This window comes from Sinocyclocheilus anshuiensis, unplaced genomic scaffold (assembly GCF_001515605.1).
Source record: "Sinocyclocheilus anshuiensis isolate Anshui unplaced genomic scaffold, SAMN03320099.WGS_v1.1 scaffold51, whole genome shotgun sequence".
Classification (NCBI taxonomy): domain Eukaryota; kingdom Metazoa; phylum Chordata; class Actinopteri; order Cypriniformes; family Cyprinidae; genus Sinocyclocheilus; species Sinocyclocheilus anshuiensis.
In genome coordinates this window covers 871,061-888,545 of record NW_015548296.1, presented here as the reverse complement: position 1 = coordinate 888,545, position 17,485 = coordinate 871,061, and the positions used below count along the sequence as shown (strand labels likewise).

The 17,485-nt window shown below is 37.5% G+C and overlaps 1 protein-coding gene across 4 annotated transcripts in view; it reads right to left on the bottom strand.

Annotated features, from left to right (window-relative positions):
• Positions 1-15,807: 15,807 nt before the first annotated feature.
• The window catches only part of LOC107656010 (transcription factor EB-like), a 35,181-nt gene continuing 33,503 nt past the window's right edge, over positions 15,808-17,485 (bottom strand). For all 4 annotated transcript variants that reach the window (XM_016443656.1, XM_016443659.1, XM_016443658.1 and 1 more), the window contains one exon: positions 15,808-16,852. In XM_016443656.1, the coding sequence (XP_016299142.1) occupies positions 16,322-16,852 (531 nt within the window). In that variant the 3' untranslated portion in view covers positions 15,808-16,321. The remainder of the gene's footprint in view (positions 16,853-17,485) is intronic.

The window sequence follows — 17,485 nt, the reverse complement described above, 5'->3', positions numbered from 1 at the left end:
GACAACCAACAGAGAGATCAAGCTCAAAAAGAACGCCATGATGAGATGCCAACAGAATTCGAACCGAACAATGATACTTTGAGATGGTTCTGTAAAGCTGCAGAGCAGTAAAAAAAAGCCCAGCAGCATTTCAAACGACCGGTTGATTGACATATCAGTGGGTATGGAGTGACTGATGCATTTGCCAGTCTGAGAGGGAATGAGCGACGTTATTTTCCTGCTGGACATGACGCATTATGAGGGGTTGATTGGGGACTGTTGGCAGCAGGTTAAGGAAGCTGTCATGTTGCAGGTCTTTGTGTAGCTCTCCCCGGGGCAAAGCAATTGACAGGAAAGGGGGCCTGGGACAACACAGACTCCTGAAAACAGAGGGGAAAGAAATGGGGGTTTGTAGGTTGGAAAGATGGAAACATGAAAGCAACATCAAGGAGATGCTTTGCCGCATCTGAATTTTTTGGAATGTGCCAGACAAGACTAAATACATAGGTTAGAACAGCCTAGAATATTAAGTTTGACTATGAAATGGGTGATGAGTTTGACACTTTACCAACTGAATGCTAGAGTTTTACTGATCGTTCCCAAAAGTACTCCTGGGCGTCTGTATAGGGAAGATATATAAAAATGTACAACATGCTGTATGAAACTTTTGACTAATTTGTACCTTTCTAAATTATGATCTGTTGATAACTGTATTGTGTAGTGATGAATTTACTTAGTAATAAAAGTAATAATTATTATTTTGTTATATTATTAACAATAATATTAATCATTATCTTTATTATAACAATCTTTCTTAACGAAAGTCAGATTTTTGAGCCAAATATATTTTACATTTGATAATTAAGTTCCGCAATTATTGTCAGTACAAAACGAATAGTGCCCCAAAGTTGTCGTCTTTTAGTGAATTTCGCAGTTTTTAAGCTAAAATATTTATTTATTTCAAGTTTTTGCATACAGGTGATTGAGGGAATTAGTACGAAGACCTGGCCACAATTTATCTTAAGGGAATAAATGAATAAATGAAGGAACAAATTCCTAATTCATGGGAACAAACATTTTTGGGAACAAACATAGGAATATGTTTGTTCGCATTTGTTTGCGGGGCTCCGTAATTCATTCCAAAATTTTTACTAAACATTATGGTGCACCCTAAAAAAATTAAAAAAAACTGGTTGTGTGATGAAAGTTATTATATAAGTTATAAAAGTCTCAGGTTCCTGGCCTAGAAAAGTATTTATTTAAGCATACTGATATGGAAACGAATCATTGTGAAAGGGAAAAATGAATCAAGGAACTGTAAGTTTGTCTAGATGAAGCTGAAAGAGAGTTTCAAAAGAGAAACTCTTTTGAAGAGATTCAAAAGAGAGCAAAAGAGAGCAAAAGAGATTCAGACGAATAATTGTAGCATCTCTCTGATAAAGGTAAGATCACATTTATGTATATTATTTTAGACTCATGCATTATATATAAACATATCCTACACCCTGGGTTCAAAGGCACAGCACCCATGAGGGCTGAGGACTCTTTTAAAGATATGTGCTCGCTTAATCACTCAAGAAAGAGCCCTCATGAGTGAGCCTAATATTACAATTAATTAATTCAGCAAAAAAGGGTATTAAATTTCCTCCCTCTAAGGATATTATCTGAATTCATTGACCTTTTTGGAAATCGCCCTCTAATTGTAACCAGGTTCCATTGCATTTACCGACTAACTTGTTTCCCTTCCTCGCTCTCTCTCCATATCTCCTCCTTTCTTTTTTCAAGAGCTGTAATAATAGTTGAGAAGAGCTTCTTGGTGCCTTATGTGGTGTTAAGATCTCTCCGTCACAAAATCATTCCAGGGCTTTATCTCCTGCGAGCGGCACAGACAAAAGAAGAAACTTTTCTTATTACCTGGAAAGTGAAAATGGAATCATATCTCCTCCTTTCTTTTTTCAAGAGCTGTAATAATAGTTGAGAAGAGCTTCTTGGTGCCTTATGTGGTGTTAAGATCTCTCCATCACAAAATCATTCCAGGGCTTTATCTCCTGCGAGCGGCACAGACGAAAGAAGAAACTTTTCTTATTACCTGGAAAGTGAAAATGGAATCCAACTTTAAGTCGCCACATATCTCAGAGGAAGACTGGATCCAAACCAACACTTTCAGTACACACCAACTCTGACTGAAGTTCTGGAGGTTTGGGTTCTTGGCTCCTTAGCAAAGAGAGAGGGGTTTAAGTGGGATCCCAGCAATGGCGGTATTGTCCAAGACTTTACATCGGCAGAAATAAGAAAGGGATTATGTAGGCGACTGTATTATTCTTAATTTTTTTCAAGGATTGGTACTCAAATGAGTGAGATTTATGACTGTAGGCCAACCTCAGATTCCAGTGTTAGTATCAAGGCTGAATGGTCTATTGACCTCTAAGAGTGTTCAATACACCATTGTTGCCATTGACTTCCATAGTAGGAAAAAAAATACTATGGAAGTCAATGGCAACCACCAACTGTTTGATTACCAGCAATCTTCAAAATATCTTCTTTTGTGTTCAACATAAGAAAGCAACTCATACAGGTTTGGAACGACATGAGGGTGAGTATATGATGACAGAATTTTCATTTTTGGGTGAACTCTAATATTAAGTGAGTATAATTACTGATTATATTCTTTTAATAATTTAAAAGATCAGTTTAGTTTAGAGGTATCAGTATCGATATCAATATTGACGATACTGGGCTTGAAAATATCGGTATCGGATCGAAAATAAAATAAGAGGTATCGCCCATTCCTAGTTTTTAGAACGCCGTGTCATGCGCGAGATGTAACCACAACGGTCAAACACTCCATCTAACTTGTTTACATAAAAACAATGGTAAAGTATCGTAGTGGAATGGAAAAACGCGTTTTGTGTTAACAGTGTGACACTGTTTTATACAGCAGTTCAATAAACGAAGTTAATATTGAGTAATTTACATAAGTGTACACTTCAGACGCAAAATCCCCAATTACTCCTTCTGTTTTTCTGCTACAATTGGGGAAGAAAAAAATGAAGCCAAAGAATCAAACACTATTCACGCAACACATGCGCTGGTGCTTCATTCTTGAATTAATACATGCTTTGGACGAATCAATTAAATGATTAATTGACTCACTAAAAAAGAAAATAGCTCAGTTCAAAAAAGCATACTAACATATTAGTCCTTTCCTGAAATATTTTTATATGTTGTTCTGAATTTTAACAGTCTTTCTTTTTTTGCTCCAGATTCAGAATGAATAAACTAAGTGAATGAATTTCTTTGTCGCCACCTACTGGCCTAACGATGTAACCTGCATTTCGTTTGCAATACTTTTTTTTTTTTTTTTTTATCTATAACATGAGGTCATGGGCATGATTAATTGAGTATATTTTTTTTATCCTTCATGCTAAATTAACATGTTTAATTGACAGCCCTAATAATTTTATATTTGTATACATGTTCCATGATAATCTCTCTCTCGCTGTTTGACATTCATGAATTTGGTTCAGTTTGGACAGCTGTTTCTCTGTTACATTATATTATGGCATATCAAGTAGTGTAAACAGTGATTATTACACAAGGCTTTTGCAACAGTATTACCGTGAAAGACATTTTGTGTGTTGGTGTTGTAGTTGGCAGAGGCATATTGCGTGATCATTTTCTTGCATTCTTCATGCAGTGGGGTCAAACACCAATTAAATACATTTGTGCACTCTCTTTTTTCTCTCTGCTATTCTATCAATCCAACTGCGGGGTCAATCACATTTTGCATGTGCTCAATTGAGTTTTATATTTCTATATATATTTCAATAAATAAGCTTCAAATGAAAATATTTCATGAAAAAATGTTACGTTTGTGTCTTAGAGACCCTGCCTTCTGTGACTAACATTCGTTTTGATTTATATTACAGAATCGGGGTCTCTGGCACCCCAAACATACAGAACATATAGTCAGCATCAACAGTACCTGAAAGTTAAGTGTGTTTGTTTTCACAAACACCCACAAAACATTTAAAAGTGACATATCATGAAAATCGGACTTTTCCAGGTTTTAAGTGCTATAATCAGGTCCCCGGTGCATCTGCCAACCAAGGAAACGTGAAAAAGATTAACCCAGTAACTTTGTTTTGGAAAGCCTTTTTCTGCAAGCCTCTGAGAAAACGAGCGCGTCTGATTTCGCTCCCTTGGTGACGTGGCAAAGGGATTTCATTATAATATTACCGCCCCTTAATCTGTAAACTTCCACCCATGGTGCCGTCATTGTGATTTCGCAAGCGACAATGGTGTACCAGTTCTAATGCCATGGTGAAAGTCTGAGCAAAACATGCTAACTGTTCTGTCTTTGGCTGCACAGATGAGCACAGAACACTATTTAGAGTCCCAGCCTCAGAGGAGACAACAGCGCAGAGGATTTATTTACTGTATATTGCTGCTGCCACACAGATCTAAAATAAACATGCGATTTATTTCCCAGCTGTTTACCTTCACAGACATAACACATAACATTTTTTGTAATTCATGTGTGTTTTTAAAGTTAACTTATGTGAACTTAGTTTAGTACTCACATGCTGTTTGGTGGATGCTTTCTGTCCGTGTGCTTGGTATGTCTGCACTCAGAAAACAATATATCAGAAATGTAAACTAATATGGTTTAAAACGCATGCTTTCAGCGCGATAAACATGATCATCAGAACCAAAACAGATGTTTTTAGCAGGTCCGAGCTGTAAGCGCAGCTCTATTCTGGAAAAGGGGGCGGGGAGCAGCAGCTCATTTGCATTTAAAAAGACAGGCACGAAAAACAGAGTGTTTATGCTTCCACTCAAAATAGGCATTTTTTAAATGATATAATAAATGATCTGTGGGGTATTTTGAGCTGAAACTTCACAGACACATTCTGGGGACACCAGAGACTTATATTACATATTGTAAAAAGGGGCATAATATGTCTCCTTTAATAATATGCACAGAACAATATACAGAACATGATCTTTGCTGTCAGACTGCAGTCTGCATTCAGACATCATATGCTGACTGTGAAGACCTGGTGAAGTGCGGACTACTGCTTCCCCCTGTTGGTTCACTGGGTGCTGGTTTCTGTAATGTCTTCTGCATGGTTGCTGGATGGTGTACTTATTTCTCTAATCTGCATGTTGTTGTCCAGGTGAGGAGGTCTGTTAGCAAGGCCCACAGGGAGGAATTCGGGTCTTAATCAGGCTCTGCTCTGGTTTATTTAGTTTGGAGATTCATTCAACTAGAGAGGGGCCCAGGAAAACACAGCTGGAGGCTCATTGGAGTGTACACAAACATCTATCATGTAACATTTAAACACATGAGCATGCAAACAGATGCACAGACAAACAAAGTTAGGCACACTAGACTGTAAAAAAAAAATACATTTTTAATAAATGATCAAATATAAATACAATCAATTTGCCAAATTATTATTTTTCTTCATACTAGGAAGAAAAAGGAAGAATCCAAAATTAGAGACCAGATTGAAATTTTGGGATTCCTGATCTAATGTAAACATATTAAACACATTTCAAAATAAATCCTAAATGTATTGCATTATGCCAAAAAATTCTTTATTTATTGATTGGTTGATTATTTAATTACAATAAATAAATAAATACATTTTCAATATGGCATTCTCAGACATTTAGACTTGCTGTATTTTCATTTATGACATTGGAGCATATTTGGAATTTTATATAAATATATATTTTTTAAATCACTCAAGCACATTTTTTATCTTAGAAAATGTCACATGTTAGGAAATATTCTTGTCAAAATATATATACATTTTACTCTCTAGTCATATTAGAGCCAGCATTTTCCACAAATCTGTCGGGATGGACAAGTACCAGCATCCGACACAGTTCAGGTTTGATATCTGGCCAGTTCTTCCAGACAGATTTGGTACAAGTTTGTGCAGGTTTCAAATGATGGCACAGAATCTCAGTTGGGTTGAGATCAGAGGTTTGTCTTTTTAACTGAAGTGTTCGCTGATTTTCAAAAACTCAATTTGAAGCAGGAAAAGTCCTTTCATTATGCATGCACTTTAAAAACTTTCAGCCCTCCTCCTGTAAATGATACAGTGACACAGAGGCTGATCAGCACGGGAGCTCACAGAGCAGAAGAGCCCCAGCCTGAGCTGCCGTGGGCCTCAAAGGAAGCTCAGATCCATCCTTGAGGTGGCCTAGATTGGTTACACTGGGACAGAGTGGAGTCTGCATGGGGGTCTAATCTTCAAGGTCATTCGTGGGTTTCAGATGACCTTTTGACTAATGCTTTATGGCACTAGTACTAAAAGAGGCCCTCGGCAGCAGAATCCCATCTTTTATTCTCACTCATTCCCTTGTTAATTGCCAGCGAGTTGATTTGATCTCTCCATTCTATAAGTTGTAAATTGACCTCTTATTTCCTGATTTTCAAGCCCAGCTTACTTAATTAAGCCTATATGAAAAGAAGAAAGAACCTTGTGAGACATCGGCAGGTCGCAGGCGGCGTTACGAGGGAGAATTGCGATCTGTGCCGGATTAAAGAGCGGCGGCATTCCCAAGGCTGAACAATGTCATTTTCCTACCTTCTCTCACCTCTGCTCCTTTGGCCTCAACTCACGTTCTCCAGACGCGAAAGGGCAATCCGTCTCCCAAACATGTTAATGCAGAAGAGAATTATTCACCTTCTTTTCTCACCCCTGCCAATTTGGGTCTCCGTCTGATGGTGGATTGAAATAAGTCAGGAAAAAGTATTAAATATGTAGTGGAGTCTGCAGTGAGGGAAGAGAGAAAGATGACAGGGTAACTACCTGAGAGGAAGCTGTCACCGACCATAATTGACCTTTCGAGGAGGAAAAAAGAGCCCCCATTTACTTCTCTGACACAATCCTCCATGTGTCGATTGTCCAACTTTATTATTCTCTTTTTGAGGCTCTTCTCTCAGGACACAGAGTTTGGTCTCGGCTCCCTCATTAAAATAGGCCGCTGCAGACAGGCAGAGGTTACAATTGATCATCGCACCATAAAGAATACATAACCTTCAATTTTGCTCCGAATCCACACGTTTGGCTCTTTGTGTCACGGCGGAGAAAATGAGCTGTCAATTTCTCAAGACAAGATCATAAAAAGCCCCTGATGAATGGTGTGGTAATGGATAAGTGTAGGATCAATAAGCAATATCAGAAGTTTTAAAACAAGACAGTATGCATAAACCTTTACGAACTTCACAATGTCACTTTGTGTTCATAAAAGTTTTTTTACTGTCTTGTGAACAAAATGTAGTAAATGTATCCCAATCTGTCAGGTTTTACAGCCTCCAGCACCCTCCTCCTTACTAATCTTGACACATGCCTATTAAAAAGACAGTGCTGCCTCCAGTGCACATGCGTCATGGGGCTAAATTACCTCAATCAGCAGATTTTTGCCCTCTGCTCTCTGGGCTTAAACGCTGATGACACACTCCTCTGCTGACGGTAGACAGGGTTCAAGAGAAGCCCTTGAAGGACCAGTTCAAGCAAAGATGTAAGTGAAAAGAAAGAAGACAAGAGGCCATCCAGTGGATGAAAGAGTCAAATTAAGAAACTTTCCATGTTTTAAAGCAGCAAAACAACCCGGGGTAGTAGTTTGGTAAGATTGTATTAATGGATGGATGAATGAATGAATGGATCTGATCTTATCAGCAATCTAATTTCATCAGCATGTTAATTTAAAGGGGTCATGACGTGAGAAATCAAATTTGCCTTGATCTTTTGGCATATAAGAGGTCTTTGTACCATTAAAACATCCTGCAAGTTTCATAGCTTAAAACGTCCTCCTCATTATAAACAAAGCATTTATTTAATCAAACTCCAAAAACGTCTCGTTTTGGATCAGAGGTGCAAGATGACATCACCTGGGCACAAACATTTGCATAAACACTGCCTCCAGAGCAAGACATTGACGAATAGTCATCTTCTCTCCATAGGCCCCGCCTACTGGTGTTAACTAGCTTAACGGCTGACACTTGATTACACAGAATGTCACTTCACATCAAAAGCAAATATAAAAATTACAATGACTGCTGTTATATTTTCTACACTGGATACAGTATGCAGATGCAAGGAACATTAAAATAATAAAATTAAAAAATCCATGTCATGACCCCTTTAACACTAAACCAATAAAATCGAATACTTTACACAGAATATAGCTCTACTTGCAGTCTGCGGAGTAATACGAAAGACATGAAACTAGCGCCAGTTCAATAAAGCGAATGAGCATTTGTTATGGACAACAGCGAACGTTAGGAAATATCGGATCGCTACCACAACTGCTAGTTTTGCACATATTTAGGTAGATGACACTCCACTCAGAGCAGAATGTATGCGTTACTTAATACTTGGTAAGTCTGTCTTCCACCCACAATACTGATTAAATAAAAAAAGGCTGGGAACACTGATCTAGAAAAGAGACTAGATCACTAGTTTGATTATTTTCCTTTTTGCGTGTTTACATACGTGTTATTCTCATCAAGCCCACTTCCGCATGCCATCCGAAAGGCAAAAGCTCTTCCAGAGCACCAAAAGAAGCTTCTCTGCCAAGCACCAGAGCAGGCAGGAAATTTACAGCCCGCCCAGGCCACCTCCAGGGCAGACATGCTTCAGCGGTGCTAAAACCTTGTGGCGTAACACAAGCCCTCCTGCACCTTAATTTATGTTTTCAAGTTTGATTTTTCTCTTCCTCACACCTACAAGCTTTTTCACCAAGAAGCCACCAGGAAGTATGTGCTGGTCAGGCATTTTCACGTGTTTTGATGAGCAGCGGGAGGAAAATGAGTCATGGGATGAATGAAAAAATATAAAGTGTATGTGTGTTGCGGGGGTCGGAGGGGGGATTCCAACAAGCGAGCCATAACATCTCCACACTTCAAATCTACAGGGATTTATTAGATATGGAAGTCCATTAGCATCATAAAGAACAGGCAGAAAATGGCATTTCGCCAGGCTGGGGCCTGAGGAGGCTTAAAGACACATGGACGTCTGAATCTGAATAAGCCGATTTGTCTTGATTTAAGCCCGAGAAGGGCTGTTTAACTCAGATATGCATCTTCAGCTCTCAGAGTCTGAAGGAAGGTGAATAATCATGGGGCAGGACTTGAGAGAAGGGAGACCACCAACAGTCCAGACTCGCACAGCACTTTCTTCATGCCAATGTCCAATTTGATGCAGATGGCGGCTAGAGGAATATGTGTGAGTTTGAACATTCGTCCATGTGCACAGCAGGAGCAAATACCACAGTTTTAAGGATACAGTCTCCAAAAACTTTTAATTTGACAGATGAAAAATAGACCATACTTTCACAGTTAGATATCTAGACCTTTTAGTGAGGAGAAAACTTCATGCAATCTCCACATACAGTACAATGGGCCTTTTTCCAAGTCCATTCTCACTTTAAAGTGCTACTCTTTGCCCCCCCCCCCTCCCCTTTTTTTTAGGATTCCCTTGTTACTTTTTTGGCGCAATAAAACGACCAGTTTGATTATTTTCCTTTTTGCGTGTTTAATAGATACGTGTTATTCTCCTCAAGCCCACTTCCGCATACCATCCGAAAGCTCTTCCAGAGCATCAAAAGGCTTTTCTGCCAAGCACCAGAGCAGGCAGGAAATTCACAACCCGCCCAGGTCACCTCCAGGGCAGACATGCTTCAGCGGTGCTAAAACCTTGTGGCGTAACACAAGCCCTCCTGCACCTTAATTTATGTTTTCAAGTTTGATTTTTCTCTTCCTCACACCTACAAGCTTTTTCACCAAGAAGCCACCAGGAAGTATGTGCTGGTCAGGCATTTTCACGTGTTTTGATGAGCAGCGGGAGGAAAATGAGTCATGGGATGAATGAAAAAATATAAAGTGTATGTGTGTTGCGGGGGTCGGAGGGGGGATTCCAACAAGCGAGCCATAACATCTCCACACTTCAAATCTACAGGGATTTATTAGATATGGAAGTCCATTAGCATCATAAAGAACAGGCAGAAAATGGCATTTCGCCAGGCTGGGGCCTGAGGAGGCTTAAAGACACATGGACGTCTGAATCTGAATAAGCCGATTTGTCTTGATTTAAGCCCGAGAAGGGCTGTTTAACTCAGATATGCATCTTCAGCTCTCAGAGTCTGAAGGAAGGTGAATAATCATGGGGCAGGACTTGAGAGAAGGGAGACCACCAACAGTCCAGACTCGCACAGCACTTTCTTCATGCCAATGTCCAATTTGATGCAGATGGCGGCTAGAGGAATATGTGTGAGTTTGAACATTCGTCCATGTGCACAGCAGGAGCAAATACCACAGTTTTAAGGATACAGTCTCCAAAAACTTTTAATTTGACAGATGAAAAATAGACCATACTTTCACAGTTAGATATCTAGACCTTTTAGTGAGGAGAAAACTTCATGCAATCTCCACATACAGTACAATGGGCCTTTTTCCAAGTCCATTCTCACTTTAAAGTGCTACTCTTTGACCCCCCCCCCCTCCCCTTTTTTTTAGGGGGGCATTGTAGACCATACTCCACAGGAATCTGGACAAATCGCAAGATTGCTGGGGTATGCCATTAGCTTTTATTTTCATCATCAGATTTGTATTGCTTAAGCCTGTAAAACTTACAGAATCGTTTTTGATACTTGAACTGTGCATTTAAATAAGACAATAATAAGACATATCATTGGGAATCTAGAGTGACAACTGATTTTTAAAAAAGTAGTCTGTTATACTGTTATAAAAATATCATTGATTTACATGCAGGCTATCAGACTATAATTGTACTTTTTGACCATATACAGTAAATATCAGCATCTGCCAAATTATCACCAAATTGCATATTTTGTTTAGTTGGCTGTTAGTTAGCTGTTTTTTTCAATATGTGTCCATATTCTCACTATAACACTATATGAGCCATAAAAGCCTGATGTATCAACCATGATACAAAACATAAAACACATATGCAAAAAAAAAATTGGTTCAGTTAACTATATCAAACGATTTTGATTTGTCAGGCTTTACAGCTAATGGTCTTCAACCGTTTACAAACCTTCTCCACCTTTAATATAGTTAAAACAGCTTTTTTTATTAATGCTTTTTGTAAAACAATAGTAATATTGAATACATTTAATATATAATGTAATATGTAATATATAATAAAGAGCACAAATGAATTATAGGCTAATAATAAGCTATAAATGCATTAGACAAGTCATTCAAGAGACAAGAGTGTGAATAGGCCTACAGTGTGTATTTGTATTCACTTAGCATGTTAACCTCGGTCTAGATCAAGGCCTGCACCACTATATAGTGATAATTGGATGTGATTATGTTTTCTTATATAAGCTCTGAGTCATGTTTATGTTTGATATGTGCTGAATTCTTGTTTGTTTTCTTTAGATGATATATCAAGAGGTCAGTTTAATTGACGCTGTGCATTAAGAGAAAATTAATTCTCCAGTTCTTCTCCGTCTCTGTTTACAGTTCACTCATTTTAATGAAGCAACACAGTTCTCAGCCAGAGCGTTTCATATGCGTGAGGTGGCAAGATGACTGCAAGCTAATTATTCCTCACCTCGTCCTATTTTAAGCCTCTCTTTATCTGGGATAAACTGCCCTAATAAACTGGTATTTAAAAATGGGTTAATTGCATCGCAGTGCTGTTTCTGTAATTGTTTCAGGAAATAAATGAGGTTGCACTCAGGGAGTTTCACGGTTCTCTGGTGCCCCCTAGAGGATACAGCCTGATTTTTTTGTGGCTGCTTTAGTCATACTTCCCACTGAAGATAGTCTCTTGAATCATGAGTGTAAATTAAGTGGTTATGGCAGATTAGTCAAGATTGATGCTTGAATTAAATAATGAGTCAATGTTCACATATAATCTTTTTATACCCCTAAAGAAATTAGTAATTTGTGCCAAACCAAATGTGGTGCTGAAGACATCAAGCTGCTGTTGATATAATAAGAAATCAGGTTTAAAATAAGGAAGTGGGTGGGTATTGTTGTAAGGCACACAACAAAGAGGTCAGCTCATGAAAACGATTTCCTCTAATATTTAATTTGTATAAAACCTCAAAGTTGTTTCCCAGGGTATATTTTTATTTCTTCCTCTATTTGTTGTGCATTGTTCCGCTCAAAATCTATTTAAATTGTGTTCAGTATCATTTTTAAATAAAATAAATTATAGGCCTATGAAAAACAGAAATAAAAATCAATTTAGAAAAAAGAAACTTAAAATGACAAAAGCACACAAAATTACTAAAACGTAGAATTAAAATCTAAAATCTCAAAAAGAAACTAATTAGAAATAATAAATCCTATAATAATATATAAAAAATACTAAAGTAACAATGTTATCTACTCATTTGATTAAACTGCCAGAAGTCACAACATAAAACTAATTTGGAAATAACCTGTATAAAGAAATTCATAATACTTAAAATAAAATGACTATTTACTAAATGAATTAAACATGCAATGTGATAAGATCATGTGACAATGTATCAAAATGCAATGTAATGAGATTGTGACAATGTCTTATTTGAAATTTTTTATCATAATGCATTACATTTAACTTTATACTTTTATTAGTATGCAGTATACAGTCTATACTGTTCCAAATTCAGTCAGCATTAACAAAATAGTATTCCATTCCTAACATGGTTAGTCATGTACCCGTTTTAATTCAATATGCTGGTGTAGAGCTCCCTCTCATGGCACCGTAGAGAATCGCTTACATCCTGACCATAAAACCACATTATAAGTGCACAAAACACACAAGCCATATACCATCAACTAAAATACATTTAATGTGTGGTGTCATTTTAACTCCAGAGATTTATGAAAGAGCACATCCCATAAACATGACACATCCACAGTAATAAAACATTCTCAAGGCCTTCAGAGGGTTTTGGTAAAATCTTGAGAGACATTCTCCTTGTATTGTCTTTCAGCATGCTGTAAAAATGAAATGCCAGTTTTTTTTTCGTTTTATTTTTAATCATCAAGATATTTTACCAAAGCATACTCTTTACTTCAAGAGATTTATCTTCATTTTAAATGGCAAACCTTCTCATTCCTGGTGCATTGCTAAAAACAAGAAAAGTCACACACGCAAAATTAGAAGCCCCTTCATGCTATGCTATGCAAAATGCCCTTGCTTATTTCGCTACACTATGCCTATTCTAGCTAACCAAGTCAAAGATTTTCATAGAGTAACCAAGTCTCATCAAGAGTTGTCGGCTGGTTTTAACTTGGCATGATCCAGGCAGTTTGCGATAATAATAATGCATAAAATACACCTGCAGTGTCTCTCCTGTATTTTCAAAGCTAATTCATGAGGTTTAAACGGTGCCATTTCAACACCTATGAACCGTACCTTTAAAACAACAAAGCAGTAAAACCGGGATGTTCATGTTCAACACAGGCAATTTACAAGCCACCTTGATTTAACTGTACACTAAAATTCACATTCTCAACATTTTAATTAAAATTGAATGAACAATGAATCATCACTCAACAGTATCACTTATCCTCAAATGTCTTTTTCTTAAAAAAGGAATAAAATCAATACAAAAACAACATTACATATGTTCTTTTAATCTCATAAAGCCTAATGTGTTTTAACGATTTTGTACAAAAAAAAAAAAGAAATTGGAAAAGAAAAATATGGCTCTGCACTTGTAATAGAATGGCAGAAATATCTTTATATTTCAATGGCTCGGCAGTGATATAGTAAAAAAATGTTTTTAGGAAAAAAAATAAATAAAAAAGAACTGATAAAGTACATTTAAGTGGCTTAGTGGCATAAAACATTTGAAATTAAACTCACTTCATAAAATCTTTATAATATCAATAAAATATATATTTTTTCCAGTGCTTTGGGAAGAGAAAAAGAAAGCCTATAATAATACACATATATTTTCTACATATTCAACCTCCTTCACTGTACAGCTCAAAAGCTGGATCAAATTTCAAGTTGATCCAGGTTTCCTGAAAGGCACCTTGGGCTGTATGAACTTCACTTTGGCAAATGGGGCTCACAGCTGTCAGCTTTATTTTACAGAGTGCCAGCATGGGCATTTGAGCCTGTGCTTCTTGAAGAATCTGGCCTTGGCTTTAAGGCATCTTAGTAGCAGTGTGTATGGCAACAGGACTAATTTATGGTTAATTCATACTGCATTCTGCTGCACAGTCCACTGAACATACTGTCATACTAGCACCTGGTCTGGCCTGTTATACCAACAGAAGCCTGGAGTCATTGTTTTGTCTTTAACAATGACAACAGTAGCTACATAAAAAAGCATGGGTAAAGCTAATGCTAGGGTGATATGGTAGATTCCTTTTGATACGTTTCTTTCCAAGTCTCTCCATTTTGGTGAAAAGTCACACCTGAGTATGGCCTAAACCGATCAGTAAAAAAACATGTTTTTTTCTTGTAATATTTTTCATGGACATTACAGGGCACTTTCAGTGTGACTTTTCCAGGACCTCAGTATGATTAGTGGATAAGAACTTTTAAAAATCATTCAAATTCAGACTGATTTTCTAATTAATCATTCAGACTGTTTTGTGAATCTTTTTGGCTGATTCATAAAAATAAAAAAACGAATTAGAATGATTCACTCACAACTGACTAAAAGTCACATGACTTTTAATTAAGATTGTATTAATTTATTAATCTAAATTAAGAAAACAATTTCTTGATATTTCCAGGTTTTCCATTGCTGTGGGAACCATTTCCTTCCTGCTTTTTGATAAAATGTCTAAGGATAAGCTGCCTTTGCATATTGCTCTGATACAGCAAGCGTTGTGATGTGGCAGTAGCCTATATTTCAAGTGAAAGAACAAATCCTCCAAAAATTACTTCTGTCTGGATTTAGAGGACATTAAGTGAGTGTGACAGTCTCACATGTGGGAAATGGCTGACATGTTAAAGCAGAAAAAATATAATTCTACAGATAAAGAATGTGAGAGCGTAAGAGTGGTTCGGATGTAAAAGTTCACAGCCTTTAAAGGGATAGTTCACCCAAAATCATAAACTCACAACCCTCATGTTGTTCTAAACAAAAGAAAATATTTTGAAGGATGCTGGAAACCAAACAGTTGCTGGTAGCCAGTGACTTCCACAGTGTTTTTTTTTCATACTATGGTAGTCAGTGGCTACCAGCAACTGTTTGGTTACCAACATTCTTCACTTCTTTTGTGTTCAACAGAAGAAATAAATTCATATAGGTTTGTAAGAACATGAGGCTGAGAAAATTGACAAAATGTTAATTTTTGGGTCAACTATGGCTTTATGGCAATCTGTATGTGTCTAAGGACATTTTTTTTTCATACAAAACATTCAATATATGCCAATTCTCAGTGATAGAATTCACGCATCTCAGTTCTGTTTGTTCAGTTAGTCTATATTGCATTTATCAGCATATACATATTTTCATTTCTGTGACAGTTGTGGAACAAAACTGTTGCATGATTTCACTAAAACCATGTTTCTTGTTTCACATGTCAGATTTAAAAGATAAAAAAGCAGCTAAACTCTCATTTCAGTGTGGCAGGGTGCATCAATATCATACCTTTCCCCGTTAACAGTGTGCCAGACTAAATGCAACATATGTGTGCGTGTGTGTGTGTGTGTGTGTGTGTGTGTGTGTGTGTGTAATATTTTGAAGGATGCTGGAAACCAAACAGTTGCTGGTAGCCAGTGACTTCCACAGTGTTTTTTTTTCATACTATGGTAGTCAGTGGCTACCAGCAACTGTTTGGTTACCAACATTCTTCACTTCTTTTGTGTTCAACAGAAGAAATAAATTCATATAGGTTTGTAAGAACATGAGGCTGAGAAAATTGACAAAATGTTAATTTTTGGGTCAACTATGGCTTTATGGCAATCTGTATGTGTCTAAGGACATTTTTTTTTCATACAAAACATTCAATATATGCCAATTCTCAGTGATAGAATTCACGCATCTCAGTTCTGTTTGTTCAGTTAGTCTATATTGCATTTATCAGCATATACATATTTTCATTTCTGTGACAGTTGTGGAACAAAACTGTTGCATGATTTCACTAAAACCATGTTTCTTGTTTCACATGTCAGATTTAAAAGATAAAAAAGCAGCTAAACTCTCATTTCAGTGTGGCAGGGTGCATCAATATCATACCTTTCCCCGTTAACAGTGTGCCAGACTAAATGCAACATATGTGTGCGTGTGTGTGTGTGTGTGTGTGTGTGTGTGTGTGTGTGTGTGCGCGCGTGTGTACATGTCGCATCATATGCACGTCGTGCAGCGACACCCAAGGCTGTCCAGGTCACAGTATGTCTGAGTCCTCAATGCTGAAGCTGCTATGGCGGCTGCTGTCCACAGAAGCTTCGGGGGACATGGCGGACAGCAGCGGGTCGACCCCCAGTGGCGACAGGGCCTCTTCCATCAGCAAGAAGCCCAGATCGCTCTTCTTTCCCATGGGTGTGACACCTCCGCCCAACGAGCCGAGATCCCCAATGCCCCCCATGCCATCTTGATATCCTGGGATGCCGCCATCGCACAAGTCCAGCGACTGGGCATAGTCAAAGTGCTGGGAGCTGCCCACGGCCGGGTACTGCAACGGGGGCTGGGGGTGAAGGTGCTGGTGCTGGTGGAGCTGAGTGTGGGACTGGGGCTGCGGCTGACCCTGGTGCTGCTGATGCTGGGGGTAGTGAGGAGGGAGATGGGGCTGGTGTGAGAGGTGGTTCTCCTCAGGGCTGTTCTCCTGCTTGATGAAGGTGTTTAGAAGCTCAGTGTTGTTCAGACCGGATGGAGAGCTGCTGGGGAGGCCATGCATCTGGGCCTGCCTCTCAAGCTCCTAAAGAATGAACACAATAAAATAACAATTAAAATGACATGATCAGTTTACTATACCTCAAAATATCAGTTCTCATTTTTATGTATTTTAGTATAATTGAGATACTACTATAATTTTCTTAATAGCTTGAATCAGTTTTTATTTAGTATTTTCCATTTCAATTTTCTATTATTTTTATTTCAGTTTTTGTTTTCGTTATTTTAGTATATCAGGTTAAACTAAATAAATATGAGAAATGCTGCCTTGGCATCTAGCTGAAATAAAATAAGTATTTTATTTGATTTCTGTTAATATTTAAAAGTAACAAAAATGTGTATGATTGTAGTAAACCATTCTATATTTTGTTTTTGCTTTTCCATGGCCATTTTCCCTATTTTTACATTTAGATTACTTGTGCTGTTATTTAACGCTAATTTAAATGTAATCTTTCAAATCACTAATAACTTAATGACACTGTAACATACTTTTTAGCAAATCTATTTTTCATACTCCATATTATAATGTTATGATGCCTAAATTCACTTGTAGCATTTGAAATTACTGATTTAATTTTTAGTGTTTTAATTTTATTGGTCATAACATAAAAGCAATGAACGGCCTAACACTTTCGGACTGAATTTTAATATTACGCAT